General features: G+C 33.0%; 8 protein-coding genes, 1 long non-coding RNA gene and 1 pseudogene across 10 annotated transcripts; 3 read left to right on the top strand and 7 right to left on the bottom strand.

The window, feature by feature from the left end:
• Positions 1-176: 176 nt before the first annotated feature.
• On the bottom strand, positions 177-685 carry LOC17890873. The gene is made up of 2 exons (XR_002834734.1): positions 589-685; positions 177-472 (listed from the first exon to the last, which is right to left on the bottom strand). It is a non-coding gene; the product is annotated as an uncharacterized LOC17890873 (long non-coding RNA).
• A 480-nt stretch (positions 686-1,165) lies between these two features.
• LOC17893639 (putative defensin-like protein 256) lies at positions 1,166-1,901 on the bottom strand. The gene is made up of 2 exons (XM_006299491.2): positions 1,673-1,901; positions 1,166-1,490 (listed from the first exon to the last, which is right to left on the bottom strand). The coding sequence occupies exons 1-2, from the start codon at positions 1,728-1,730 to the stop codon at positions 1,303-1,305; spliced, it is 246 nt and encodes an 81-aa protein (XP_006299553.2). The 5' UTR covers positions 1,731-1,901; the 3' UTR covers positions 1,166-1,302.
• A 316-nt stretch (positions 1,902-2,217) lies between these two features.
• LOC17893435 (prolyl 4-hydroxylase 5) lies at positions 2,218-4,535 on the bottom strand. Its single transcript, XM_006298186.2, has 8 exons — positions 4,174-4,535; positions 4,001-4,088; positions 3,553-3,650; positions 3,366-3,463; positions 3,081-3,210; positions 2,809-2,996; positions 2,594-2,701; positions 2,218-2,495 (listed from the first exon to the last, which is right to left on the bottom strand). The coding sequence occupies exons 1-7, from the start codon at positions 4,365-4,367 to the stop codon at positions 2,628-2,630; spliced, it is 870 nt and encodes a 289-aa protein (XP_006298248.1). The 5' UTR covers positions 4,368-4,535; the 3' UTR covers positions 2,218-2,495; positions 2,594-2,627.
• A 2,212-nt stretch (positions 4,536-6,747) lies between these two features.
• LOC17892334 lies at positions 6,748-8,015 on the bottom strand. The gene is made up of 3 exons (XM_006300069.2): positions 7,504-8,015; positions 7,298-7,380; positions 6,748-7,173 (listed from the first exon to the last, which is right to left on the bottom strand). The coding sequence occupies exons 1-3, from the start codon at positions 7,744-7,746 to the stop codon at positions 7,023-7,025; spliced, it is 477 nt and encodes a 158-aa protein (XP_006300131.1). The 5' UTR covers positions 7,747-8,015; the 3' UTR covers positions 6,748-7,022.
• Positions 8,016-8,326: 311 nt separating this feature from the next.
• Positions 8,327-9,326, bottom strand: LOC17893050 (peptide methionine sulfoxide reductase MsrB). Its single transcript, XM_006299323.2, has one exon. It carries the CDS (start codon positions 9,063-9,065, stop codon positions 8,682-8,684), a length of 384 nt encoding a protein of 127 aa, XP_006299385.1. The 5' UTR covers positions 9,066-9,326; the 3' UTR covers positions 8,327-8,681.
• Positions 9,327-10,155: 829 nt separating this feature from the next.
• On the top strand, positions 10,156-10,264 carry LOC111831736 (annotated as a pseudogene).
• Positions 10,265-15,274: 5,010 nt separating this feature from the next.
• On the top strand, positions 15,275-19,610 carry LOC17891735 (serine/threonine-protein kinase STY8). The gene is made up of 15 exons (XM_006297314.2): positions 15,275-15,659; positions 16,067-16,181; positions 16,282-16,361; positions 16,458-16,568; positions 16,682-16,736; positions 16,883-16,993; positions 17,114-17,164; positions 17,364-17,536; positions 17,615-17,722; positions 17,980-18,053; positions 18,135-18,310; positions 18,462-18,557; positions 18,679-18,759; positions 18,851-18,904; positions 18,995-19,610. Exons 1-15 carry the CDS (start codon positions 15,457-15,459, stop codon positions 19,145-19,147), a joined length of 1,641 nt encoding a protein of 546 aa, XP_006297376.1. The 5' UTR covers positions 15,275-15,456; the 3' UTR covers positions 19,148-19,610.
• Positions 19,611-19,745: 135 nt separating this feature from the next.
• Positions 19,746-20,879, top strand: LOC17890874 (UPF0548 protein At2g17695). Of its 2 annotated transcripts, XM_006298447.2 has the most exons (4): positions 19,746-19,824; positions 19,931-20,014; positions 20,108-20,284; positions 20,359-20,879. In XM_006298447.2, the coding sequence occupies exons 2-4, from the start codon at positions 19,956-19,958 to the stop codon at positions 20,738-20,740; spliced, it is 618 nt and encodes a 205-aa protein (XP_006298509.2). In that variant the 5' UTR covers positions 19,746-19,824; positions 19,931-19,955; the 3' UTR covers positions 20,741-20,879. The 2 variants fall into 2 exon arrangements, with proteins under 2 accessions (XP_006298509.2, XP_006298508.1); XM_006298446.2 differs by lacking the exon at positions 19,746-19,824 and having other exon boundaries at positions 19,831-20,014.
• A 33-nt stretch (positions 20,880-20,912) lies between these two features.
• Positions 20,913-21,818, bottom strand: LOC17892834. Its single transcript, XM_006299492.1, has one exon. The coding sequence runs from the start codon at positions 21,816-21,818 to the stop codon at positions 20,913-20,915; it is 906 nt and encodes a 301-aa protein (XP_006299554.1).
• Positions 21,819-25,912: 4,094 nt separating this feature from the next.
• LOC17892315 (pentatricopeptide repeat-containing protein At2g17670) lies at positions 25,913-27,807 on the bottom strand. Its single transcript, XM_023786060.1, has one exon. It carries the CDS (start codon positions 27,741-27,743, stop codon positions 26,355-26,357), a length of 1,389 nt encoding a protein of 462 aa, XP_023641828.1. The 5' UTR covers positions 27,744-27,807; the 3' UTR covers positions 25,913-26,354.
• Positions 27,808-27,822: the final 15 nt, after the last annotated feature.

Raw genomic sequence — 27,822 nt, 5'->3', positions numbered from 1 at the left:
TTATGTTTAAAATCAAAAACTTTAGTCATTTAAGTAGTTTACGATAAAAAATCGCCGACTTTGTTTTCGTCGTTTGGACTTTAAATTTTGGAAAATTTTTGTTTTTCCACCGGCTTAAGTTGTATTTCACCTTATATTTTTCTTTGTTTTATAAATATCATCTAAGAAAAATCCAATTAATTAAGTAGTTTACGATTTGATATCTTAAAAAGTAATATTACATTTATTTTATAATAACATTTTTTTCAGAACATGTATATCCATTTTTGTCATTATATTTTCAATTGATGATATGGAAGTTTTTTCTTACCAAAACCTTTATGTTCTGGAATAAAACGTTCTTTAGAAGAATTGTTATCGTTAGGATGACACATACAAACGTGACGGGTCAAGCTGCAAGCATACGGTGGTATGCATACTAACTTGCAGTCACTGTCTTTAGTACAATAACTTCCTACTGCATAGTTTTGTCCTTCAAACACAATAAACAATAATATAACAAAATTACAATTAAAAGAAATGTAAATCTTAAAGAAAAATGATGAACTTTTTGTTTCAGAATGATATTGTTGGTAAGGTAATACTTACGGAAGACACCGACTAAAACAGTAACTAATAACAAAAACTTCAAGAATGTGCTCTTCATTATCAAAACTATTTAATTTTATTTTTGCTTTCAAGTTTCAGTGGTGAAGGTTATGGTGTTATATATCCCTTTTTATAGTCCAATTTAGGTGATAGTTTGAACTATAAAAACAAAAATATGTTTGTATATTTCGACGTTGGAGATCTTCTAGGTGTAATTACTACTAGATATGAGTATGACTAACCAAAAATGGTCAGTACCAATAAACATGAAAAAGTAGTGGAATATTAATTGATTCATATATGTATTGTATATTGCTTGATTTGCTTCACAACTTTAAAAATTTTAATGAGATAAAATATTAGTTCGATAATTAAAATTTCTATATAAAAAAAAAAGTTTCTAAGATATGAAAATATATTAATAAATAGCATTTATGTATCATCAACACAATAGAAATAAAATGAGATTCTCTCCGACTTTGATACATCAGTTTTTGGAGCTCTTCTTAGCATGACACATCATTCAAAATTATAATATCTAATCAAAACATTTCATCAGAAAAATATAAATAAATAATGATTTAATCCGCGGTGTATATCATGATTATCAACATATAATACATCAAATTTCATAAATTATACTTCATTTTGTTCCAAATATTTTTTTTTTTAAAAGCAGAAAACATATACATATGCATTTTTGTCATTACAATTTCAGTGGATGCCACCACAATCTTTGTGTCCTGGAATACAATGTTCTTCAGAAGAACTGGCATGATCATGACTTGGGTTTGGGTTACACATACAAAGGTGTCGGGTTAGGTTGCAAGCGTAAGGTGGTATGCATACCAGTTTGCAGTCATCGTCTCCATCGCAATAATCCGCAACCGCATAACTTTGTCCTTCAAATTGATACAACAACAACAAAATTAACTAAATGATCCAAATCTACTTTATAATAAATAATAATATATAAGAGAATATGTATAGTTTGCCATCTTTGGTCCTATAATAACTATTGGTAAAGAGAATAATGTATTAGTTGGTTTGTTTCAAATTGATATTGTTGGTAAGGTGTACTTACGGATGACAACAACTAGAAGAGAAACCAATAACAAAAGCTTCAAGATCATGCTCTTCATTCTCAAAGGTTTTTTTTGTTTTTTTTTTGGTAAAAGTTACTCTATATCCCTTTTTATAGTTCAATTTAGGTGATGGTTTGTGCAATTTTGTTTCGGTATGTTTCCACGTGGAATATTTGAAGTGTAGCTACAAAGATTTGAGTCATATGATTAGCAAAAAAGGTAGTGGAATATACATAGATTTTGTCTTGCTTAATATCTTTAGAATTTTAATGAGTTAGTAATTAGTTTGATAAATAAGTTTATAAAATCTGCAAAAATAATAATAATTTTACTTTTATCAAAGAAAAAAAAGCCATATTGGTAGTCCATACATTTATAGATCTTTTACCTAATAAATATAAAGAGATGTATATATATATATATATATTATATTACATCTATCAATTATTACTAAATTTAACGTTCATGCTTTTTCATGGATATTAAGCTTTCTAATTCGTTTTCTTATGCAAGTAAATGTAATCAGATCGAAGCAAATAACATATCAATACAAACATTTTGTTCAACTCTATTAATCAACTCAATATAGTTGTGCATGTAAACCTGAAAATGCATGGTTGTATTCAGTTGTTAAAGTTACAAAACTCAGATCCGAACATGTCGTGAAGTACAAATAGTTTTAAATAGTTCCAAAGAAAAAGTTCAAATAATCCCCATGAAAGAACAGCCTCCAATGTCCTAAAAGATCTCTCATTTCAAAAGGGAAATACACATTACACCTGTTTACCTGTATCCACACAAATTTGAAGCTACCGTGGAAACCTACAGATTGATAAATGAAAATGTGAGGTTGCAGATAATGAATAAAGAACTTGAGAGGCAATCTTGAAGATGTCATTAGAGAGGTATCTTGAGATTACCTCCTCGAGTTTTAGCTTTTGTGTTTTGTTTCTCTTAAACCTTGAACTCGTGGACATGGAACCATTTCGTGGATGACCATTTGTTTCCTTTCACCACTGGACATCCACCTGAAAATGAAAGCATAGGATGTTAAAGTTTAGAGACTGATATCATGTATTAGCTTCAAGAGAAAGCAAAAGGATAGTTTTCGGTGTAGAATCTCTTTAGTCTTTACCGTGTAAACTCGAAGGGTCTAGAGAGGCATCAGGCCTCATGTTCCAGAAAAGTAAAGCATCTCGCTTCTTTGGTAGAACAGATAGTCCTTCTTTGCCACATTTTGAGAGCTCGTTCCACCATGGCACTGCACTAATGTTTCCTTTTGCTGCAGGGAACACAGTCTCGCCACCATCATCGACATCCGAGCTAAGTAACGTGTAAAAAAAATAACAAGACTGAACACAGAAATTCACTGAGAACAGAGGATTGCGACTTTTGTAAATTACTTACAGGTACATAAGCACAGTAGCTATTCTTTGTCCTCCATTCTTGGTGTTGAACTCATCCAAGAAATAGTCATAGTGAGGCTCATACTTCTGCCCAACTTGGTAGTGAAGAACTTGAAGACCTTCACCATTTTCTATAAACAAAAGTATGATCCACAAACTCACATAAGGTTTTCTAAATGAACAAAACACATGATATCAAGAGTAACTGCAACTAGTGATCTTACGATGTTTTAATACTTCCTACAGGGCATCAAAGTATTGGATAACTAAAGCAAAGGGCACTTACCAACAGGAATGAAGGTGAAATCTGAAATCCTTTTCTCAATCACCTCGACAACTTCATCATGTCCTCTTTTAAGGAAAGTTCCTGAGCTAGTCCTTACTCTGCACATGATTGATACCCAATCAATTAGAAAACAACAAAAATTCCCAAGCTAAACTACAAGGACAAAAGGAAAGAGGTTGCTACAAACCTGCTATCTTTGCTCCCACCAGTTTTCTCATCAACAACAGTTGACTTAACCATGTTTGGTTTAGCCAGGCTGATCAAGTGCTCACATTCTTCATTGGTCTACAGATACAGAGATGAGAAGAAAAAACAAAGCTCAAGATCACATCTTAAAACCACATTTCCAATCCTTCTCATGAGAGAAACATCTGATTCATTCCTCTTAGCCATTTTTCACTCAACATTTCCAATGGAAGATTCAAGAAAACCAAAAACATAAACTCTAGTGCAGAACAAAGTCAACACAATTCATCACAAATCCTCAATGTAAGATTCAAGAAGATTAAAGTCAAACCCGATCCATCAAAATTTAGAAGCAAAACAATCTCAAAGCTAATATCTTGTCTAACAAGAAATACAAACATGAAGAAGCAATCAAACTCCAAAACCATCAAAGAGAAACAAAAACGTACCAAGAAATTGTGATACACAACAGCTCGAGGCTCCCAAGAAATCACTTCAACCCAACGTTCTCCATTCCCTTCCTCGTAACTCGTCTCACTAACACAAAATTACCAAAACCCAAATCAAAAAAATCGAAACTTTCAAATCAAAAAACAAAACCCAGATCGGAATCGTCACTAACCTCTTCCTAACAATGTTGGTCAAATCATTCGTCTTGGAAGAGTTTCTATTAGCATTAGGCAGTGACAAAATCCCAAGACCCAGAAGAATCAGAATCACTACGAGTAAAAGTATTAGCACTGTGAACGCCTGAGTCGATCGTGACGGAGACTTTCGCGGCTGATAACGAAGATGCTGCTTCGATTTAGACGCCATGGTTTTTGATTTTTTCTTCTGTAAATTCTCTTTTTGTGTTCTTCGAGATCTAAAAGAACAACATTGAACGAAGCTACAACGAAGCTTAGATTGAAGTCTATTTATATATATAATAAGAATGAAGAATTATATAGTTTTTCTTGTGTGATTGATTCTCTTCTTCTTCCTCTTCTTTGTCTTCGTCTTTGTGTGCGTATTTGTTAGATACAGACAAGTTAGGAAGGTGGCTTTGACTTTTTGGAATTTTCGGAATCGGTCTTTAAGTTTATTATTTGTATGGTTTCGTTCCCTATACTTTTTGTTTAGTCAGAATTTACCCCGTTTGTTTTGTCCATTTGAATGATATTCAAATTACATTCATTACTAGAAAAAGTCTTAATTAATGTAATTGGCCAATAATGTCATTCTTCAGAATCACAAGGTTTTCCAACCTAAATACCTATTAGGCTAAAGTCAATATTGGAAAAAACATGATATCTCTCACACTTGGATCATGTGTATATATATTTTATTAGCAATACATATCTCTTTACATAAACCGGATATGCTTAGAACATGTTACACATTACAAATCCATGATTTGGTCACTTCTTATTTTTTTTCAATTTCTTTTTGTTTGTTTTCACGATACATCAACATTATCAAATGTTCCGCTTCGTGTAATATTTGAAAATTTTCCACGAATATGATATCTCCAGTAATTTATCATAGTATTTTGATTTGGTTATTCTCTTCTAATCATTTTTGTCTACTACTTTTGATTGCACAATCCGGTAACTGCCTATTAGCGGTGCTCTTAATTTCTTAATTCTTGTTTCTCTAGATCTTTGCACATACTTAAAATCTATATATGCAAGAATTACTGTAATATATCTCCAATGAAACCCCATTCTCTGAAACTGAGCAAAAAACACTGAATGTAACCAGTGCTTGTCTTAAATTGAGATGGTCAACCTTTTAACCATTATTGTTTTATTAGAAACAAATCAATGATATATATTTCATTGGTTTCATATTCAGTGTAATGATTTTAATTTTATTTCATAATAAATAATAAATGTAGCTTACCTTTTGAATAAATTTTTTGATAAAATTTCTACTTTTATTCATAATAATTAATTGACCAATGAAAACTAATTATATTGTATATTCATAAAATGTAAAATAAAATAAATAAATAAACTAATATTTGTACAGAAATGGATGAATTATATTTAAGTTAATATGATTTCTAATAAATTGATTGGAAAACTAATCAAACTTAATATATATAACTTAATCATTAGTAGCAAAGACAATCCGAGGAAACAACAAAATAAATAACATTAGATAAATATATATGATTTACAATTTATTTCCTTAATTTCTTTTATTCTAATTATGTAGTCAATTTCAAATTATTTGATCTTGATAATTAATTAAACCCCATATAATAAAGCCGCATAAAAGCCTTATACAATCCCATTTCAAAAAAAAAAAAAAGCCTTATACAAACCAATTGTGCATAATTTCTTAATGTAGTAGACTAAATAATTGTTGGTTATTTTCTACCTTCATGCCTTAACTTGAAAGTTAAAAGTGATACAAACTTGTCAAAATGTTTGTTGCTTTATTAATTGATATAATAATTGCATAAAAATTACTTACGCAAAAATTTATGATACAAATTGAACTATATATATATATTCACTCAATGAATCTAAATTTTAAATCTTTTGTCGAGGAATCTACAATCTCAATATTACGTCAAATATACAATTTTTGTTCACACATTGTACAACAAAAGTTGTCCATATTACATCAGAAAAGTTTCATAAACCCATCACTTTTGTTACCATCCACACTCTACTGCTTCATTTTTAGTGTGATACTAAATTTCGGTAAAAATCATTACCAAAGTTTATATTAAAAACAAAATTAAAAGAGTTTGCATTTTTCAAAAGAAAAACTCATGATTTTTGGGAGAAAATAAAAATGAAACCAACGTATTTCAAAATAAGTAGAAAAGAAAAAGAAAACAAAATCTAAAAAGTGTAGTTCATCTTTGCTAAGAAATTTTTATTTATTTATTTTGGGCAACTGAAGACCAATTCTTACTATCCATTTTTATACGCAAAATGAAAGGTTTTACTTTTCGACTACACTTGCTCAAAAGCTCTAATCGCGAAACTCCAACATTTTTTTCCTTTCTCATGTTTGTTTGGCCTTTCTCCTTTATCGCTAATCTTCACAATTCTTAACTCCTAAATCTTCTCCCCCTTAATCATTGTAATGTTATTATAAAATCCAAAAATCAATGGGAGAAAAAACCTTATTAGTCACCACAATTTTTAGGTTGAAATAGTTAAGTCACTGATCAAAATTGAGATGTATAAAGAGATGTATAATTCATCTGAATTTTTCTTATGGGTAGAAATATCAAAACACCAAAGTGCTACAATAACTTCATCATCCATGGAACAAAAATAAATTAATGTTCCATAGAAAGATCGAGTTTTATTCAACAGTTACAAATCAAGAACCACGCACCAATGTCCAAATCCATTAACATGGAAGCAGTAAGTAACACATGAATGACACAGACACAAACACACACGCACATAGCTATATATACATATTTGCAAGACAATTGATCCAGCAGAGTTTGCTCATGGTTCAAAAGACATTGAGCGAAGTTGCGTAGAGAGGATTGCAAGGCTTGAAAGAGAAACAGTTTGGTGTGTACGTCGAAAACCTCTTTCTCTTCAGTGAATCTGCAGATCCCAGAGCTGGCTGGTTCAAGTATGCATATTTGCTCTTCGTCCACCTAAATCCAAGATACACATCCACATTCAGAAGTTAAATCCTTTGGTTCTTGTTTTAGGCTCCTCTAATGGTTCAAGTTATATGTACATGTGTAAAGATAATATGAATAAGAATTAAACAGAGACCAGTCTTTTAATCCCTGATTATCTTCGGTTTCCGGGTCCTCCATGTCCAACAAACTTTCTTCAAAGCGTTTGTAATCCTCAGCCTGCAATAGATATAGACATCAGAACCATCTTGATCTCCATTGAGTTAAAAGGACGAATCAAGAAACATCAAATTTCCTCTCAAATGATCTAAACAACCACACAAGAATTGTTAAAAGACATACAGAGAGATTACGAGCTCTGACACGAGCTGCAGCCTTAATAGCAGAAAAGAGATGATCCTCTTCAATGATCTGCTTCTGCCTCCAAAACTTCTTGATCTGTTTATTGGTTATGCTGTCTCCATCGATCTTTCTTGATCCATATCCCGGAGATGGAGGAAGCGGTGGAGGAGGAGGAGGCAGCATAAATGACTTCTTACAATACAACTTCTCAGACTCATCCATAATCTGTTTCTTCATATCCATACCAGGACTTCACCTTTCACCAACTAAAATCACTTGGAACTTTATATACAACACAAAAATCACAAAAGAAAAGGACAAAAAGCTACTGACTGTATCTGCAGATTCTGAATCTAACCTTCAAACTAAAGAGAAACACCTAAGATTCTTAAGAGTATACCAAAGAATTATCCAACGTCTACGTCTACCCTTCAAATTATCTTATACGTTAAGACAAACTATAAACTCAACTGTCCAAGAAAAGACAAGTAGATGTAACTTCTAATCTTCATCAACATCAACAATAATAATTTAAGCAATTAGGTAGTGTGTGGATAATACAAAATAATATGGTTTTCAAGCAACTAGTGGTACATCAATATTCAATAACAGCCGTTGAATCTTAAAATAGCTGTCACAATCCAGTATCACCGAAATGCCATTTTCATATGACGTCCTCCCATTAAACAACACTTATTGGTTCTTCTTCTTCTCTTCACTTTTATCTTTTCAAGACCACAGACCATAAAAAAACTAAGCTTTAAGATCCTCGTACGAAAATTCAACGACTGAATAGTGAATTTAGTCTCACCAAAGAAACGAGTCACCAAGCAAAACAATTCATGATCATTGAAGAAGAGACTAAAAGATTCATACTTGAGCACTTAGCAAAACCATGTCATTCACATCAAAACACAAACATCACATATATGATTCAAAACAACCACACACACACACTACAAATATGATCAAAATCCAAACATATCTTAACTAAACTAGCTACTCAATCCGATTCATTCTACAACAGACAAAGAGACAAAGCAGAGAACAGGATAGTAGATGTTTCTTCAAAAGCAAGCAACAAGATCAGATGATCTGCTTATCAAGCAACAAGCAACATCTACAATCATGTTCACCCTTTTGACAAAGTTTATATTTTTTTAAACCCTCTGGTTCAGCTAAGTCTGAGAGGAGACTTGAATCGCTTTGGTTTTGAATCGATACCGAGGAGCACGAGGAACGACTTGACTAGGACCGAATCCGTACTGACCAATACCGCCGGTGAGAGGAGGACCATCGTCGTAGATGTAGCCGATGAGGTGGTTGCAACTATTGCAATTGATCTTGGTTCGTTTCCGTTGGATTCCCCAGTAGTTTAGGGTTTCGAAGAAAGGCATAATCTTGTCTTCTTTTTCGAATCGGAACTTTCCGGCGTCGACGGCGGCGAATGAGAGTGTTTTTTTGTTTCCGGCTTCGAAGTAGAAATCCCGTGGGAACAAATCGTTAGGGTTCAGATTTAGATCTGATCCACATTCTTTGCAAGTGTAGATCGTTAAAGCCATTTCTGTTTTCTCAATGTCAATCGTGATTTCTTCTCTTCGTCTTCTTCTTCTTCTTATTTTCTCACTGTGAGGAATTTTCAATTTTCTCCACAGACGACGCGTTTCTTTAGTCAGCGCCGTCGGAACTGACTCGGATCTCTCTGCCGTTGTTAATTGGGCTAATGGGCTTTGTATAATTTAGTAAGCCTATGTTCTTAATCCGTTAAGGCTTTTTCTGTAGTTTTAATTATTGATTTTGGGGCCATATTAAATATGTTTTTGTTGCATTTGTGCATTTGTGACAGTAATGGTGAGAGTGTGTCTAAGTAATGAGAAAATGGTGTGTACCTTGTCAGTACCTTTTGCCTAGCCTGTTAAGAAACTGATGGCAACAACTTGTGGTGATCAGATTTGTTAAGATAAAAGCTTATTTTGAAGTATAAATTTATCATATAAACACTCCAAATATTATATGTTATATAAAAGTATGAATATGACAGATATTAGGAGTTTATCTAAATCATTTGATGCTACTCAAGTATTTGTCAATCAACCATTACGAAAAACATAATGTTTTATATTGTTGGTTCTCCTATAACAGACTACCATCTAATGGATTGGTTTTGATATTTCGTGAAAGGTAACCAAGGTTGGAGATTGTACCTGTAAACAAAGATGTTCACTTAGAGTTCCCTAAGAAAAAAACTGAAGAGTTGAAGAATTCGCTGGAGGTAAGTCACTGCTAAATTTATATGTTTACTAATATTTTGAAATCGTCAACGTTTAGATTAGAAAGACTAAGATTCTGTGTACAATCTATGACATTGATACTGATTAGGCTTGATACTACATTAGTTGTCGAACTAGTGGTGTGGATAACAATGGCTATGCTGGTAACAAGTGTAGTGGTCGGGTATGACAAAGAAATTATCTTCTTATGGATTACAAGTTTATTTTTAATCAATATAGTTACTCCGTATTAGATTGTGGGCTTCCAACTTAAAACCAATTGGCAATGAGTGGAGAGGCACATATCTTATATATACCACTTAAGATCCTACTCAACTTCCAATGTGGGATATTGTTATCCCTAATACGCCTCCTCGAGATGATGGCTCTTTTTGCCATAAATCTCGGTATGTTCGGGCATGAATCGGTGGGCCAACTATTGGGCCAGATCGATTGTGGATTGGGTTGAGTTTGTGCGGACCGGGCTCTGATACCATATTAGATTGTGGGCTTCCAATTTAAAACCAATTGGCAATGAGTGGAGAGGCCCATATCTTATATATACCACTTAAGATCTTACTCAACTTCCAATGTGGGATATTGTTATCCCTAATTCTCCGGACCTCCATTTCTCATTAAAACGAACTCTGTTTTTGATATTTCAAAACACTATTCTATTTATGAATTTACGAGTGAGTTTAAATAGATAACAAATCTGCACAATTCATAAGGTGAGATATATATTTTCGGTCTTGGCAAAAGTATGTTACGGTTTTGTAATTGAGCACCAATAGATCTAGCCAAAAAAAAAAAAAGTTCTCTATCAGTCTATCTCCAAGACTCCAAGACTCCAAGAGAAGAAAGGTTTGTAAAATACAACTAGCAGAGTCGTGTGTACGTTTTATGGTAGTGCAAATGTGCAATCAGTAATTAAAAAAAAAAAAAAGAAGAAGAAAATTTTGACTTGTACTCAAATAAATATATTAGAAGTTTTCGAAGTTGTTTCATTGAACTTGTCATTTAATCTAAACGTAAGAACAATACATATTTATATATCACACACATCTGCAAGATTTGTTTATGTAGTGCAATGTCAGCATATTCCTCAGAATATTTCCTCAAATCTCACTTTTTGCTACTCCCTAATTGGTTACTTAATCATTATTACTACTTTAATTAGTAAGGCAAACTTTCTTGTCCAATAATTTGTGTGATCCAGTCATTGTTTGTCAATTGTCATTAGTGGTGTCGGGTACCGTCGACAGTCTAATTCGTTTTACTGGTGTGATTACTATTACAAAATTAGAACCAAAACAATGATTATATATTAATCAATATGCTTATGGACCACTAATGTTGTGCAAGTGGGATATAATTAACAACAACATATTAAAATAATGTTAAAGAGTATCGTTCATTGAATCTTCAAACTAAAATGGTAAGAAATCTATCTTATTATTTTTGCAGCCATTTTTTTGGCCACAAACAGGGGTATCCGATTTTACACATCACACCCTTACAATAAGCAGCTACCCTTTAATTATTAAGATTAAAATTGTTATTTCATATATCGGGTCGGTTTAAAATCAATTAATATAACCCGATTACAACTATCGGATCCTGCAACCAAAACTAAAATGTCAAATACGAAAGGCTTAACAGATATAAATGTTTTTTCCGTCAAGCCCATCAATACTTTCCGAATCGGCCCATTGTTATGTATGTAAACATAATAAACACTGTACGATGAAATTTGACATAAAAGTTCCTAAATCCTAGCATACCAATAAATACTACCAATATTTAAAATATATTCTTCGTAGAATTTGGATTAGATAGAATAGTAAGGAAATAAAGATTAAATGCTAATATGTCGACATCCTTCTGTTACCAAATGAAAATAAATATTAAATGCTTATATTTAATCGTAGTATCCTAACAAAATATTCGAAATCTTATTATGGTAATAAAAAAAACATCACAAACAATTCAATATTTCAAATAAAATGCTAAAAATATTATCTTTCTTTAAATCACTAGCATATTCCACGGATGGATTCTAAATTTTTCTTAATAATACCGGAATTCTGTTATTTACAAGATATACTAAAATTTCTCTCCAAGATTTTCTCTACTAACTCAAAACCATATTATAAATACTCTCATTAACCTAATCTAAAATCACTAAGCTCGACACGATATTCTAAAGCACACATAAACAAAATTTACAATTCCAGTGACTATTTCATTTGCCTACCAATACCTATGAAAAGAAAAACTAAACGCCAATACCATGTTACATAAACTCACCTTTGTCTGCTTCTTTTTATGTCTTCTTCCTTTTTGCCATCCCAGCTGAGGGATTTTTATTGCTTAAGATATAGAGAGGTAATTTTTTGTTTTCATTTTAGATTTGGATTAGTCAACATACTCGAAGCATACAGACTAACACAAAGCTACTTGCCAATTGTATATATATATTTTTTTACCAACAGCAAAGCACTCCAAATTCTGAAACTCTAAAGACACAAAGAGAATACAAATCATATAATATTTGGCAACATACGGAATAACGTGATTTTTATTGCTTAAGATATAGAGAGGTAATTTTTTGTTTTCATTTTAGATTTGGATTAGTCAACATACTCGAAGCATACAGACTAACACAAAGCTACTTGCCAATTGTATATATATATTTTTTTTACCAACAGCAAAAGCACTCCAAATTCTGAAACTCTAAAGACAACAAAAGAAGAATACAAATCAATATAATAATTTGGCAACATACGGGAAATAACGTACATGATACTATTTTTTGTTTTACATCAGTACATAATAACATTGCATTTTAAAGTGTTAGAAAAAAGGTACATAATTACACGTTCTGATCTTTTTGTCATTTTTAAATACAATAATCTATAATATTATTTCTTTTTAACTTTCTCTGTCTTTTTCCATTTTCGAAAAATTAAAAAAACTATTATTTTGTATTTGAGTGTAACTTATGATTAAATTTGCGATACTTCCACAAATATATACTAACCAAATTATTCATTTTGTACATATAAATCTCTTACAAAGCTGAGCTTAGTAACAATACAATTTCTATTAAAATTACACATAGTTATAGTAATTTCTTATTTAATCCAGATAAAATTCTATAACAAGTACTGTTAACTTGCAAAACGATACACATACTTATAGTTCTTTTTAATTTAACATTCATAAATTCAATAATCTAACTCTTCCAACTTGGATTTTAAAGTTTTTGTTTAGCAAACAAAAATAAATAAGTACAATTAGGTTTTCCCACTAATCAAAATGTAAAGATAATTTTAATGTCGTTACCAAATTAGTCATACTTCGTATCTGAAAATGTATAATTTTTTTTTATAAATTTATGATGACAACTTTGATTGTTTGGTAGTTATTAAATAAGTTTATTCTATTGATTATACATTTTAGTATAGTCTATCAGAGTTTAATAATACTACATTTTTATATATAATACTAATACTTATGTTTATTTCAAATTTAACTCATATATATTCAGTAATAAGTTCCAAATATGTCTTACAAAATTATATGTATTTACAAACTGTGGTTTTACACGTACACCATTATTTTAGCAAAACTGAGCTTAATAATAGTATTTTTATTTTTATAAATACACATACTGAGTTCTTTCAATAATTCAACCCTCATATATTCAACAATAAATACTTTTAGTTATTGCAAATAGACCAAAATATATGTAAAATGTAGCATTAGTATTAAAAATAAAAAATCATTTATTTATAATACAAATCACTAAAATTATATTAAAAATGGACTCGTAGTGTACCACGGGATAAATTCTAGCCCATTAGAAAAGTATAAATTCAAATCATTTCTTACACACTATTTCTCATTAATATACAAATATTATTAGCCATTATAACTGCAAACTATCATTAAACCATCCTCTATTATTTCGACCATCAAATCACTACTGTTTTAAATAATGAAAAATTATCAACACAACCAAATAAATCTACCAAAAAATATGTTTTCGTTTATAAAAAAACTAGAAATTTTCCCGTGCTCTAGGTATGCATTTAACATATTCTTTGATTTATATACACCATGTAGGATACGTTATTCGTTTTGACAATCAAAGACTATGCTAAACGAAATATATATCTAATCGTACGTATACATATTTGGTTAAAATTTTACATAATAGATATACATAAAATACTGGCCCCGTGGTGTACCACGGGGTAAAATCTAGTGTATTTTATTATTACAAATTAAGAAACTCCACTATGAATACAAAAATTCTATATCAACATTGACCAATGTAACTGGTTTGTGTCAGTATCATAGTTGCATCACACCATCTAAATCCAAACTCATATTATATTGTATGTTATTAACCAATAACTAAAATTAGTATATTGATATGCATTTTTAATCAACTGCAAATTCACAATAATATTTTAGAATTTATAGAATATATAGAGCTTATTTATACATTAAAATTTCAAAAATAAAATAATTTAGTAAAATAAATAAAAATAGTAAACTCATAAATAAAACTAGTAATAAAAATCATTGTTCTTTTTTTTTGTCCATATTTTCTTATTACACTGATTAAGTTTTAATAATTGGTTTTGCTCGATTAAAATAGAAAATTACCTAGCTATTTTAGACTCCAATTATAGAACAATTTAACACCATTGGTTTAAGTCCAAGATTGTGTCACACCAATAAAAATAATCATATCGTTTTTCCAAAAGAATATGTTTAATTTGACCTAACCTAACGGATGAGAATTACACAATTTTTATTTTACTTTTTTAGTATTTATTCAACAACGACACTATTGAAATAGATATAAACAACTGTTTAAAGAGATAATTCATATTCATACGCTCCAAGTAGCTGGGGATTGATTTATACTATTCGACAAAAGTAATAACGAGTATGGTCACTGTGTTGACATTTTGAACCGTGAAAATTTTAAACATTAAACGTAAATTAATTATAATTTTATTAAAATAAATTAAATTTTATCTTACCTTTTTTATATATTTAAATACACATATTTAACCAAACTTTTTGTATATGAATTTATATACGAAATATAAAAAACAGTAAACGATACATAGTTATAAAAAAATAACATATATAACAATACTAAAAAATAATATACCTTTTTCTTAAAATAACTTATTTTATAATATTTTTATATCGCTCTTATGATGATTAGTTACAATAAAAGTTAAAATTACCAAAGAAAAAACACAAAAACTTACGGTTAAGATTCACCATAATTCTACCAATATCAAATTAAATTCCCCACCAAAAAAAAAAATCAAATTAATTAAGAAAGTAATAAACTAAAAGAAAATTAAACAGAGTCACAAAAAGGATGACGTGGCCATTCCCTACGTGTAACACCACACACAGTAACGTTCCTCTCCTCACTCAAAGCCCAAAAAATCTCAATCTCTCTCTCTCTCAAATATTTCTCTTTTTTATTTTCTGTTTCAGCGTTTTATAAGAATCCCTCAAGAGATCTCTCTCATTCATCTTTTACTGTTTTGGAATCTTGGATCATTCTCTCTAAAGATCATTCTTCTTTAGCGATTTTGGGAGATTTCTTTTTCCGATCCGCCGCCGTGGGTTTTTGGTTACGATGACGATCAAAGATGAGTCGGAGAGTTGCGGTAGCAGAGCCGTCGTTGCTTCGCCGTCTCAAGAAAACCCTAGACATTACCGGATGAAACTCGATGTCTACGGCGAGGTTTTACAGCGGCTTCAGGAATCTAATTACGAAGAAGCCACTCTTCCTGATTTCGAAGATCAGCTCTGGCTCCATTTCAATCGTCTTCCTGCTCGGTACTCTTCTACATTGATTAGGGTTTTTTATTTTTGTTTCTTTCTTTATTTTGATTTGATTTGATTTGATTCAGTTTTTGATTTTATTTAACTTTCGAGCGTACTAGTTTTAGTATCTTGTAGAATCTTGAAAATTTCTTTACTTTTCTACTCAATTTTGGTGTTTGTTTTGCTTTTGATTTATTCAGTTTTATTTATAAGTTTTGTATATGTTCATCGACAGTGACTGATTTATCTCTTTCTCTCTCTCTCTCTCTCTCTCTCTCTCTCTGAGTCAAAAATTGATAATCTTTTGCGTTTCTCAACACGTGTCTTGATCCACGAAAACGATGAATTGAATGAAGTTACTTGGTGTGTTGTTGGTTTCTGAGTTTTGTTTTTGGCATTGTTGTTGCATGTTGTTTCAGATATGCTCTTGATGTTAAAGTTGAGAGAGCAGAAGATGTTCTCACACATCAGAGATTGCTAAAATTGGCGGAAGATCCTGCAACTAGGCCTGTGTTTGAAGTTCGTAGTGTACAGGTAATAGAAGCTTGAGTCAATATTGAAAGCTTTATTAGAAAGTTTTTTTTTTTTGCTTTTTTTTGTGTTAATTGGTTGCTCTGTCCCTCTTTCTTTGTAGGTTTCTCCTAGAAGCGCTGCAGACTCTGACCCTGCGGTGGAGGAAGATGCTCAAAGCTCTCGCCAACCAAGTGGGCAGGGGTATGGTGTTCTTTCAAATTGATATCGATCTTAAAGTTAAACCCTTTTCAACACTGTAACTTCTTTTCTAATCGTGCCCTTTGTTTTTGTCAAAAGGGTTCTTGCTCCTCCTACTTTTGGTTCTTCTCCAAATTTTGAGGCTATTACTCAGGGAAATAAGATTGTTGAAGATGTCGATAGTGCCGTGAATGCAACATTGTCTACTCGGTGAGATTTCCTGTTATGTTGTTCATTATATTTATATACTTTTTCCTGTCTTGTCTCATGATTAATTATAATTGTATCTGCGCTGGTGTTATCCTTTGTTGTCTATCATGCAGACCGATGCACGAGATCACATTTTCAACCATCGATAAGCCAAAACTCCTTAGCCAGGTTGGTGATCCTTAGTCTAGTATCACTGTTTTCTGCATTAACTTTGCCATAGAAAATGCTTTGTTACACACTGTCATGTAGAGGATGGATGCTTATTTCTTCCATATCTGTGATTATTTGAGTGAAAAAACTGGTTTTCGTTTCAGCTAACTTCCCTACTCGGTGAGCTTGGACTGAATATACAAGAGGCTCATGCTTTTTCCACTGTGGATGGGTTCTCTCTAGATGTCTTTGTAGTAGATGGTTGGTCTCAGGAGGTATGGTGTTTTCAGCTTTTTTAAGTATCACGCTACTTGTTACAGTGAATTCCTTAATGAGATCGTGAGTACCTTTCTATCTCTGTTATTTTGAGAATCTTATGCACTTTGGAATTATAGGAAACTGATGGTCTAAAGGATGCATTGAGCAAAGAGATTCTGAAGCTTAAGGTATTTTTTATATCTTAACTTTTGTGACCATTTATGATCTTCATGAGATGCCTCATATATTCTGATACTAATCTCAATATGAATTTGGAGGATACATCACGAGAAAATATGCCCTACCTTAGTGTAATACTAGACAGTTCTTTTTGCTATGATTTGTTGCTTTTTTACTTCAAACATTTGACAGTTTTCTGTTTTACAGGATCAACCTGGTTCAAAACATAAATCTATTGCTTTCTTTGAGCATGACAAATCAAGCAATGAGCTTATACCCACCTGCATTGAAATACCCTCGGATGGAACTGATGAGTGGGAAATTGATGTGTCACAGCTCAAAATCGAAAAGAAAGTGGCATCTGGTTCATATGGGGATCTGTGAGTATTATTGTTATGTAAGCTCGTTTTGAAAACTGTAAGATTTGTTAAGGTAATTTGATTTTGATGGTTATGCAGGCATAAAGGCACTTATTGCAGTCAGGAAGTAGCTATCAAATTTCTTAAGCCTGAGCGTGTAAACAGTGAGATGCTTAGAGAATTTTCTCAAGAAGTTTTTATAATGAGGTCAGTGCAATTAATTCTCAGTTTCATGTGGATATTCCCATAGTAGTTTACCCGAATTCCACTTCAAATCCAGTACATAGTTTTATATACAGAAACATGCCTGAGTGGCATCAATGATTCCCTTGTCTGACATGTATATTCGGGGACAGGCTTAGTTTTTTCAGTCTGTGTCATATGTTAAAACCACTTTTGATGTATCAAGTAACCAACATGCATGCTTCAGTGTCATTTGTTACTGATGCTTTTACTGTCTGTAGGAAAGTTAGACACAAAAACGTTGTTCAATTTTTGGGTGCATGCACAAGATCTCCAACACTCTGTATAGTGACTGGTAAGTTCTTAGTAGATGTGAACTCGAGTTGTAATCACATTAACATGTCATTTGAGTTGACTGGTTTTATGTTTGTGTCAGAGTTTATGGCTCGAGGGAGCATATATGATTTTCTTCACAAACAGAAATGCGCTTTCAAACTTCAAACATTGCTTAAAGTTGCACTCGATGTGGCAAAAGGAATGAACTATCTGCATCAAAACAACATTATTCACAGGGACCTTAAGACTGCCAATCTTCTTATGGATGAACACGGAGTAAGACTTGTTCTCTAGCTCTTCATATTGTAGTCTTCAAACAATCAAATTTCTGCTAACATTTGTTTATTATTTACTTCTGCGAACCTCTTTTATTTCTATTAAAATCACCAGACTCTTAAGGTTCTAACCTTGGGATAATTTTGAGCAGCTTGTCAAGGTTGCTGATTTCGGAGTTGCCCGGGTGCAGCTTGAATCAGGGGTCATGACAGCTGAAACAGGGACTTACCGGTGGATGGCTCCAGAGGTATGCATGAGTCGTACCTCAGACATATTGATCAGGCTTTACGTTTTTGTGGAAATATGATTTTGGAGTCTTCTGTTTGACCTGGCTCTCTTACTTTTGATCATAAACTTGCGAAACCCAGGTCATTGAGCACAAACCTTACAACCACAAGGCAGATGTGTTCAGTTATGCGATAGTGCTATGGGAACTTTTGACTGGTGACGTAAGAATCTATCTCTGCCTACAGTTTATTGTCTGAATCTTTCATGCTAATTAGAGATACTGATGTACCATGAATTTGTAAATGGAAACAGATCCCATATGCTTTCTTGACTCCGCTACAAGCAGCTGTTGGCGTTGTCCAAAAGGTATATATAGTTTATAAGAGAAGAACATTTGAGTCATTCTAGTTTTTGTCTTCCTCCAGATCCAGAGGCTAAATTGAATTTGCTTTCCAGGGGCTTCGACCGAAAATTCCAAAGAAAACGCACCCAAAAGTGAAGGGACTTCTAGAGAGATGCTGGCACCAAGACCCAGCGCAGAGACCACTCTTCGAGGAAATCATAGAAATGGTTCAACAGATAATCATCGAGGTAAACGTCGTAGTGTGATCCCGAGTAAAAACCCTACCCCTTACAAGGCGAGAATTCTCAGAGCAGGATGTGGTGAAAACAAAAGCAGGTTGGAGATGAGGACCCTAGCAAGGACAAGCAGTGCCTACCTTTCTTAGCTTCCTTTAGAAAGCCCCGTTACTAGTTCTTCTGATAATCCAGTTTCATGATTGAAGGCACTATCTTTGGTGGCCTTTGTACAGTTTCTTTTATTGGGGGGTAGGATCTAGTTTTTGACCGTAGGGAGTGTTTTCTCCTTCTTTAGTTGCTCTCTGATGATTCCTTCCTTTCCACATAGAAATTAGAAGATACCCTCGTCACTTTTCCTTCATTAAGAAAGAAGGTTTAATTTCAGGTCATTGGTTTGGTCATTAGTTTTTGAATCTTATAATTGAAGACAATGTGAGATTGTACATTTTAGTATACCGAAGTGAATACAAAAATGACAACACTTACGTATGTACTATCCTTTTCTATCTTAAAACAAACAATGCCCATTTTTATATGCCGTTTTAGACATTTAGTAACGAACACCGTGCCGTTCACTACGCACAAAAAAACGACATAATGCGAACCGGGAACGCATCAGGATTAGGATAATAAATCTCTGGAGCTCCACTAACCACCGAACGAAATGAGTTGTGGGATTAAACGCCTCGGAATAGTGAAGCTTTCAGGTTCTTTCTCTCCACACCTCTCAACTATCCCAAATTCGAATTCAGAAGAGCTCAAAGTTTCGATTTTTTCGGGTAATTGATACACTTGTTTTTCTGAATTTCCTAGTTTTTCTTGTATTGTTGCGGAAGAGATGGTGTTCTTGAGTTGGGGCCGTCCATCTTCCGAGCAACAGCAACAAGTAATCAACAAGTAAGAATATCAATATCGTGAAATTAGAAAGAAAAAAACATAATCTTGAACTAGAAAGCTCTCTTTCTCAGTGTATATGGTTTAAAAATCCAGGACAGGAACCTTCAATTATGACAACAAGTACAGAGGAGTTTCGTCAAGGTCTATAGCAAAACTCAAGGAAGACTCAGAGGTTGATAAAGATGGATTCTGGATCAATCATGCTCGTGTTTTAGTCGGTTCTGGTAGAGAGAGTTATGACAAGGGGAAAAAAGCTCTACAGAATTGGAAGTATGTTTGCTTTGTTCATCTCAAACTAATGGAACACCATTTTGGTTTCTGTTCTCATTGATTTCTATTTGCAGGCATTTTGGTATGGACTGGACATTTGTTGATCCTGCAACTCCAGTTGAAACCGGTAAGAAGTTTTGCATCTGTGTGAAAGAACTTCTTCCATGGGTGATGCTTCCTCTTCAAGTGGTTTATGTCGATGAAAGCCGGAAATCAAGAAAAGGCCCTGCGCATTTCGGTTACGGGAGCGGCACTCTTCAGGGACATTTACTGGCTGGAGAAGAACGGTTTTCCATAGAGCTTGACGGAAATGGTCAAGTGTGGTATGAGATAACGTCCTTCTCAAAGCCAGCTCATTTCTTGTCCTTCCTTGGATATCCTTATGTCAAGCTAAGGCAGAAGCACTTTGCTCGTCATTCTTCTGAAGCAGTGCTGAAACATCTCAATGCTTCCTGATGGAAGGTCATTCTTTATTCAGATGATTGGTACTCTTTAGTATAAAGTATAAGATACATTTGTATAATAATTTAAACTATATTAAGTTTACAAAATTTTATGTTTGTATAATGTATTCAACCGGCAAATCCTCTAAAAATCGAATGCCCACGAAGATTACACAATATTACATCTATTGAGAGATTATGTTGAGAAGCGAGGTTCGTGTTCTAATCAACCCTCGAAACAATTCTTCTAGACTCTTCTCGAACCTTCCGATCCATACCTCAACTTCCTCAAGCTTCATGTGAAGATCATCATGAGAGACTGAATCTCCACAAATCGCTGAATCTATATCCTCTAACTCGTTTCTGACCATCTTATCGTGATCTTGAAACTTCTTGTTCATTAGGACTAAAGCCAACTTGCTCCTTATGTCGTTCCCGTTTTGTCTTCCTCCCGACAAGAACTCCAAGAACGACTTCAAGACCGAAACTGTCATCAAAACGACACGTCTCATTGCATGAATCACGGCCAAGAAATGAAAATCACCGTCTTGATCACAATCTTGATCCTTCATCACTAAACCTACACTAATGTTCTTTAAAGATCCAAGAAGCTTCTTCACTTCTTTCCTCATGTTCTTCCTAAACCCGACATGTCCCGAGACGTCGACATCTTTCCTTCTCCTAACACAAGACTGAAGACCAAGAACATGCTCATGACTCTCAACCATGAGATCCCTCGACACGTTGCATATATCCATCAGCCTCAACGAACCATCAAGCATTTCCTCCATAAACTCACCCTTCATCTTCATCATCATCTTCATCTTCTTCTTCCTCTTCTTCTTCTTCTCATCACTACAAGACAGCAATCTTTGCGTCGAACCCATCTTAAGCAACTCCTCCGTGCAGTCGTAAAGATCCTCCAACCCCGATAGACCCGAGTAAACAGCATCCGATGACGTCATCGTCGACATGTTCATAGTGATAATAAGAAGCTTGTCAAGCGATTCCTCGATCGCTACCGTGCTAGGATGAGATCTTGAAGGTAAGCTAATAGATCTTACATGATTCTTGATCATCATCATCGCCATATTTGTTTTAGTTTCTTTTTGTCTTAGTAGAACTTGGTTAATGTTCTCTCTATTACGCTATTTATATGATCATACAAGTTTGTAAAACATCAACCAACAACAATAAGATATATATTATTGTTAGTTTTGTCCGAATGTTATGGGCAAAAGTGTGTGATTATGAGTTGTCATGTTAATTTATAAATTCGATTTGTCAAATTATGCGTAATACATTGGCCACATAGTAGATGAGTCATCGTCTGTTATGCCTTTGGTTTTGGCCACATAATAAATGGCTAGTCGACTACTATAAGTCTATAAGGTTTAAATAATATGAAACGGTCTACGTATTGTCTCGGTAGGTGAAGCAATGCAGATCTTCCTCAACCATATTATGCTTTGTCCTATCTTACCTATATTGTCTCATTAGCCTCAATGGGTTTAAGACACATGGAAAAGAGTCGAATCTTTAGTTTGATAGTATAATCCGTGGAAATATTAACCTCTTGCAACGTGTTTGTTTTTTTTTTTTTTTGATTTTTTTTCTTTTCATGTGTGGCAGTATAACATTGTAAACAAATTATAAGATTAATTATATACTAGTAAAAAAAAATTACATTAAGAAATAGTACTGATGCAGAATGACTTTCAAATGTAAAAGTTACGGAACCAAAATTATAAAATGTAAGAGTTTATTATACATGGCATCAATTATTTTTTTCTTTTTTTCCTTTTGGTATTTTGTAATAGTAAAATTAAGAGGTACTATGGATATAAATAAATATTTATAAAGAAGATGTACATTAATTAATTAGGAAAAACTGATCTGAAATATAAAAATTTCTCAGATGTAAGTTAGTTGCCAAAATATATATTTATAAAAAAACTTAAATGCATTGCAATGATAATCTATCATAAAAGTTTATATTCTTCCAACATAAGTGTAATATAAGTTTATTGAACTGATATTTGAAAGCTTAGCTTCAAATACTTTACTGATCTGAAAATTTTAACGGTAGTTATAAAGCTAGGTGATTTACATAAAAAAATCATTAAAGCTCCAAATGAATGTATCATAAATAGCATTTTGTATAAAAGTAATGTAAGTGTGTAGATCCTGTACATATATTTGAAGTTACAAATGATGTACTATTTATGATTTTTATATGTTCAAGTTTGTTTTGTTCCAACCTTTTTGGTTTGGACTAAAAGCCTCAAACTCAAAAATATCTTGTCTACCTTTGTAATTAGATAATTGAAAAATACAAAATTACATATCCTCATTTTAATAGAAGATAGAGATAATGATTTGAGATTAATTTATAATTACAAAGCAGTGAAAAGAACTAATTTATTATAGCGGTGAGATGAATCGGCGGTTGAAAAATTAGTATTTTGATATAAAATGTTTGATGATACCACTAATAGTTGTTTATAGACGCATGGCAGAAAAAAATTAGACCCCCAAAAATATAAGATTCAATGCCCTAGTGTTAATGTTTTTGGTTTGCTTTTAACTACTCATTCTTATAACTCTGGTACTACATAATATGTGCTGAAAATAATTAATATTTAAAATTACAATAACTTACATATGTTTTCTAGAGGATAGAACGATAGTTTACTTAATTTAATTTCTATAAATATAAATAGAAATATTTATTAACAAATATATTTAAGAATATTTTAATCACTCTTGATACTTTTATACTTATGGGATAGTAAAATCTGTATTTTTCTTTTGGTTATTGCCTTTGCCTCCTTCTTCGGGTTGACTTGTAAAAACAGACCACCATCCATTTTGTCTAGGTTCTCAGCATTACGTACACATGTCAAAGAACCACATTTATAAATTGTTTAAGATTTCATTGTCAGTCACCAATTATTGCATGTATCCAAATTCCAAAGAATGTGATCAATCATGTATTCATGTTGCATACATTGAATAAAGCATATAGATCTCCTAAAACATTCTTTTCCAAGGTTATTTCCTTGTGGCGCATGTCATGTGTGTTCCCTAAAGTAATTCCAAAAACTAATACTATGGGTCTATGGCTTTAACCAACTAAAACAATTTTTGTGATATAGAATCAGCTGAATTGGTTTACATTTAGTATTTGATAGTTTAGTGGCTATTAATGTTTTGTAATTTTGTTCGGCGAGCCCGAAAATAAAAAATAAACAAAAATTGCCAATTCATATAGTATTATTTTTGTTATTACATGATTATGGTGACTATAAATATTTATTTAATTAAGTGATGTCTTAGAAAAGAATTTGTTTTTAATTAACTAAAGTTCTCATTTTTTTCCCTTTTTTTGGTAGGAAAGTTCTCATTTTTAAGCAAAAGAACAAATTTCCTTAAACAAATATATAATCTTTTGTATTCTGCAGAATATTTTTATTATCGGTTGACAATTTTTTATGGATAATAACTTAGGTTTTGTTATTAAAAATACAAGAAAGATACATAATATATGTAGTTTTTAAAATATATTTGTAATAACATTATCCTAGCTTAATGTGTAAAAAAAGGAGTTGATATTAGTTTGAATCCAGTTTCAATATTTTGGTCACCGTAAAGTAATTTTGGGAATTTAGTTATTTTATTTTAATTAAAAGAATTTCGTAATTTGTGGCATCAGTTTTGCTGAAATTCTTAAGGTTTTGCTAAATTCCAAATATAATTTATCTTTGCTTTTATTTGTCAGCAACTTTTGTCTACTCAAACTACCCTTTGAAGAGGCTAAACTATATTTTTGATATTTAAACAACGCTTATCATAAAACCAAAAAATAAAATGAAAATAGAGACAAGTATTATTAATTATGGATATAGTGTCTTTTAGCATTTAGGAAGTTGAATCTATGACAAAGATGTGTTAATAACGTTAATTAATCAAAAAGCAACCTCTAATAATAAGAATAATCTCCCATTTTGTTATTCTTCTCCTACCGTTTTCTCTCTAATTAAGAGAATATATAGGTTGCGAAGAGTGGACGTTGGTAATGGCATAATACTTATAAAACAAACTAGTGTTTTGTTGAGTTATGGCTTATATAGATCATGGTTCATCATCGTACAAAGGTGTAAAACTATTCAAGTAATACAAACCAAGATTAATATTTATAGAGACTTTACGTCGTCTTGTCTTGTATTTTTATTCTATCGTTTCCCTTAGATAGGGTTTTGACTCCAGAGAAATCACGTTTTCTTATGGCGTTGACTCCGAGAACTTTTACTTCGTCCGTCAGCTCTAACTTTTTTTTTTTTTTTTGAGCTTTGTATTCTACTTTGGTGTGAAACCAAGTTCATCAATAAAATTTCAGTTGACCAAAAAAAAAAAAAAAGTAGTGTTCATAAGCAACTCAGCTCATAATGGAAGCTCCTCGAGTCATATTGAAGTATAAATCTAACCCTTGAGCATGTGTTAAGTATAAAAAGAACTTATGGAAATGAGGATCTTTGTACCAAGAGCACAAACCCGGCAACGTGAAGCTCTCAGATTATTCTGATGATATTGTCTCCATTATTGTCTATTCTTGCTTCCTTTTATCATCTCTGGCATACACAGAAAGATCTGTATATAAGAACATGACAGCTCGGAGAAACTCAAAGCAAAAGCTGGAGACTATTGTATAGATTTAAGAATCTATGGGTTTTAACAATAAGGATAGGAGAATCTTTGTATTCGTGGACCTCGTGGTACGTACATTTCTTCCTAATTCGTCTATTTCTCCGTAACGTTCTGTTGAATTTTAATCATGAAGGGGGAGACAAAGAAACATATATTGCAACGATACACAATAGATAACGAAACATGACAGAAGAGATATCAACATAAACAAAAGACTATATTCTCACCAAATGATTGGGAATGTGTCACTAAAATAATTAAATAGACTAATACCATAATCTTGTTGACCATTTGTGTAAAGTCTTTTTCATTATTACACCAACGTTGTCCTCTGTTTTCTTGCCCCCCTCAATGATTTGGGTTTTGTATTTCAACTGATAAATCCATGATACTCTGCACTTGGCTGCTTAGTGTTAAAACACAACATCAAAGATAAGATTGTTCAACAAAGATTACAGTCCCTTCATGCAGCTAGAGAAAGAAAAACAAAATCTTTATTCAGATACTCTGCCTCAGTCACCGCAAACAGATGGCGTAATTGTCAAAGCAAATACGATTTACTTGATCTCTCAAGCAACAACCCCAGGCAAGATCAATAACAAAAATTATGGCATTTACAATAGCTCTTAAGAACAGAGTACATGACACTAAACAAGAAGCTGATACCAATCGAATAGCAGAAAATGACTGTTTTACAGTAACATAGCAAGAAAAAATCCTCGAATTGATGGTTCGAGTGTTCAAGGAACCCTTTGGAGATCTCATGTGACATAGATAACCACCTATTGTCATAAATCAATACTTGTTCCTTTTAAGGATTTAAGTCTTCATTTTGATATAACGAATCAAATTCATTCCTTTTGACGAAAATAACAGGACTTGCAAAAAGAAGAAGGTAAAGCTCAGCTAGAGAATACCACTTAGACAACTAAGCCTTGTTCTTTCGCTTTTTTCAACCATTTCAAGGTAGTTTCAAGCGTAGAGTAGGCAGAAGCATCTGTCAAACTCTTGCTATCAACTGCATAATCAAACACTTCATAAGCCTCTGCCACCTTGCCAGTTTTAACCAGAGATCTCACAAGCGTACCATAACCATTACTCTCAAGCTTTACACCGTTTGATTTCATCAACTCATATAACTCCATCCCTTTATCCATTAACCTCGCCTTGCACAACCCATGAAGCAAAGTATTATAAGTGCAATCGTTTGGAGCACATCCTTTTGCTTCCATTTCTTCCAACAAACTCAACGCACCTAAAGATTCGCCTTTTCTACACATTCCATTCATCAGCGATGTGTAAGTGGCAGCGTCTGGCTCAAAACCCGCATCCACCATAGTTTTCAAGTACCTCCTAGCTTCCTCAACTCTACCAGATTTCGACAATCCAAATATCAAAGTATTGTAAGTAACACGATCCGGCTCAACACCTTCTTCCTTCATTTTCTTATAAACACCAACCGCCTCACTCCCTTTACTCAGTGTGCAATAACCTTTCATAATCGTGTTATAGACGAAACAATCGGGCTTAAACCCAGCATTACCTAACTGATCAACTAAAAACATTGCCTCTCTCAAATCCTTAGAATTACAAACATGATCAATCATGATAGTGAAGCTGACAAGGTCAGGCTTCACACCAAAAGTCTCCCTCATCTCATCAACAAACTCATAAGCAACACGCAGTGATCTGCATTTGCACAAATGCTTCAGTAAGAAGTTATAAGTATATGTATCCGGAGGTGAATGTTTCTCAGTCAGCTCCTTCATCAAATCCTTAGCTTCATCAATCCGACCGGTTTCGCAAAGAGATCGAACCACGACATCAGTTGTTACTTGATCAGGCTCACAACCACTATTCACCATGAGATTGAGAACTCTATGAACATCCGCAATCGATGAATCAGTAGCTCTGCAAGCATGCGAGAGCAAGATAAGAAACGTGGAACGCCCAGGGGAGAACTTAGGCTGAGATTTCAAGATGTGCTGAAACAGTTTCACCGTATCGTCGACGGCGGCGATTGCTGCGTAGGATTGAAGAACAGAGTTGTGGAATTTGAGATCGAGTGGGATTCTCGAAGTGGTGGCGATTGAATTGAAGAGGCTTTTGGCGTCTGATAGACTTGGTGACTTGAATGGGTTCCTAAAAGGCTCGCGAGGAGGGGGTTGAGTATTCTGGGGGAGTCTAGTTGAATCTCTCACGGCGGTTCTGTTGCGGTAATCACGCGGCGGCGCTGGAGGAGATGGTGTGGGTTTCTTCATCAATTGGTTCGTCGGAATAGAGCGAAACGACGGCGGAACTTTCCCCATTTTTTCTATTTCGATTTGATCGAAAAGGTTTTAGCTTTAGGGTTCTTGCTGAGGTTTTTGCAATTCTAGTTCAAATGGG

The sequence above is a fragment of the Capsella rubella genome, unplaced genomic scaffold (assembly GCF_000375325.1).
Source record: "Capsella rubella cultivar Monte Gargano unplaced genomic scaffold, Caprub1_0 scaffold_3, whole genome shotgun sequence".
Taxonomy (NCBI): Eukaryota; Viridiplantae; Streptophyta; class Magnoliopsida; order Brassicales; family Brassicaceae; genus Capsella; species Capsella rubella.
Note: the sequence above shows the minus strand (reverse complement) of the source record. Positions and strands in the feature narration are given on the sequence as shown.

What these genes read in the sequence shown, in the direction of transcription:
- LOC17893639 (XM_006299491.2), bottom strand. Translation starts at nt 1,730, where the DNA reads ATGAAGAGCATGATCTTGAAGCTTTTGTTATTGGTTTCTCTTCTAGTT. An exon ending in TCTTCTAGTTGTTGTCATCC is followed by an intron (nt 1,491 to 1,672) that starts GTAAGTACACCT and finishes ATCAATTTGAAG; the next exon opens with GACAAAGTTATGCGGTTGCG.
- LOC17893435 (XM_006298186.2), bottom strand. Translation starts at nt 4,367, where the DNA reads ATGGCGTCTAAATCGAAGCAGCATCTTCGTTATCAGCCGCGAAAGTCT. An exon ending in TTGTGTATCACAATTTCTTG is followed by an intron (nt 3,651 to 4,000) that starts GTACGTTTTTGT and finishes CTGTATCTGTAG; the next exon opens with ACCAATGAAGAATGTGAGCA. An exon ending in GGTGGGAGCAAAGATAGCAG is followed by an intron (nt 3,464 to 3,552) that starts GTTTGTAGCAAC and finishes AATCATGTGCAG; the next exon opens with AGTAAGGACTAGCTCAGGAA.
- LOC17892334 (XM_006300069.2), bottom strand. Translation starts at nt 7,746, where the DNA reads ATGGATATGAAGAAACAGATTATGGATGAGTCTGAGAAGTTGTATTGT. An exon ending in TCAGAGCTCGTAATCTCTCT is followed by an intron (nt 7,381 to 7,503) that starts GTATGTCTTTTA and finishes TATCTATTGCAG; the next exon opens with GCTGAGGATTACAAACGCTT. An exon ending in AATCAGGGATTAAAAGACTG is followed by an intron (nt 7,174 to 7,297) that starts GTCTCTGTTTAA and finishes TCTTGGATTTAG; the next exon opens with GTGGACGAAGAGCAAATATG.
- LOC17893050 (XM_006299323.2), bottom strand. Translation starts at nt 9,065, where the DNA reads ATGGCTTTAACGATCTACACTTGCAAAGAATGTGGATCAGATCTAAAT.
- LOC17891735 (XM_006297314.2), top strand. Translation starts at nt 15,457, where the DNA reads ATGACGATCAAAGATGAGTCGGAGAGTTGCGGTAGCAGAGCCGTCGTT. An exon ending in TAGATGGTTGGTCTCAGGAG is followed by an intron (nt 16,994 to 17,113) that starts GTATGGTGTTTT and finishes TTGGAATTATAG; the next exon opens with GAAACTGATGGTCTAAAGGA. An exon ending in GGGAACTTTTGACTGGTGAC is followed by an intron (nt 18,760 to 18,850) that starts GTAAGAATCTAT and finishes AAATGGAAACAG; the next exon opens with ATCCCATATGCTTTCTTGAC.
- LOC17890874 (XM_006298447.2), top strand. Translation starts at nt 19,956, where the DNA reads ATGGTGTTCTTGAGTTGGGGCCGTCCATCTTCCGAGCAACAGCAACAA. An exon ending in CAGCAACAAGTAATCAACAA is followed by an intron (nt 20,015 to 20,107) that starts GTAAGAATATCA and finishes TTAAAAATCCAG; the next exon opens with GACAGGAACCTTCAATTATG. An exon ending in AAAGCTCTACAGAATTGGAA is followed by an intron (nt 20,285 to 20,358) that starts GTATGTTTGCTT and finishes TTCTATTTGCAG; the next exon opens with GCATTTTGGTATGGACTGGA.
- LOC17892834 (XM_006299492.1), bottom strand. Translation starts at nt 21,818, where the DNA reads ATGGCGATGATGATGATCAAGAATCATGTAAGATCTATTAGCTTACCT.
- LOC17892315 (XM_023786060.1), bottom strand. Translation starts at nt 27,743, where the DNA reads ATGGGGAAAGTTCCGCCGTCGTTTCGCTCTATTCCGACGAACCAATTG.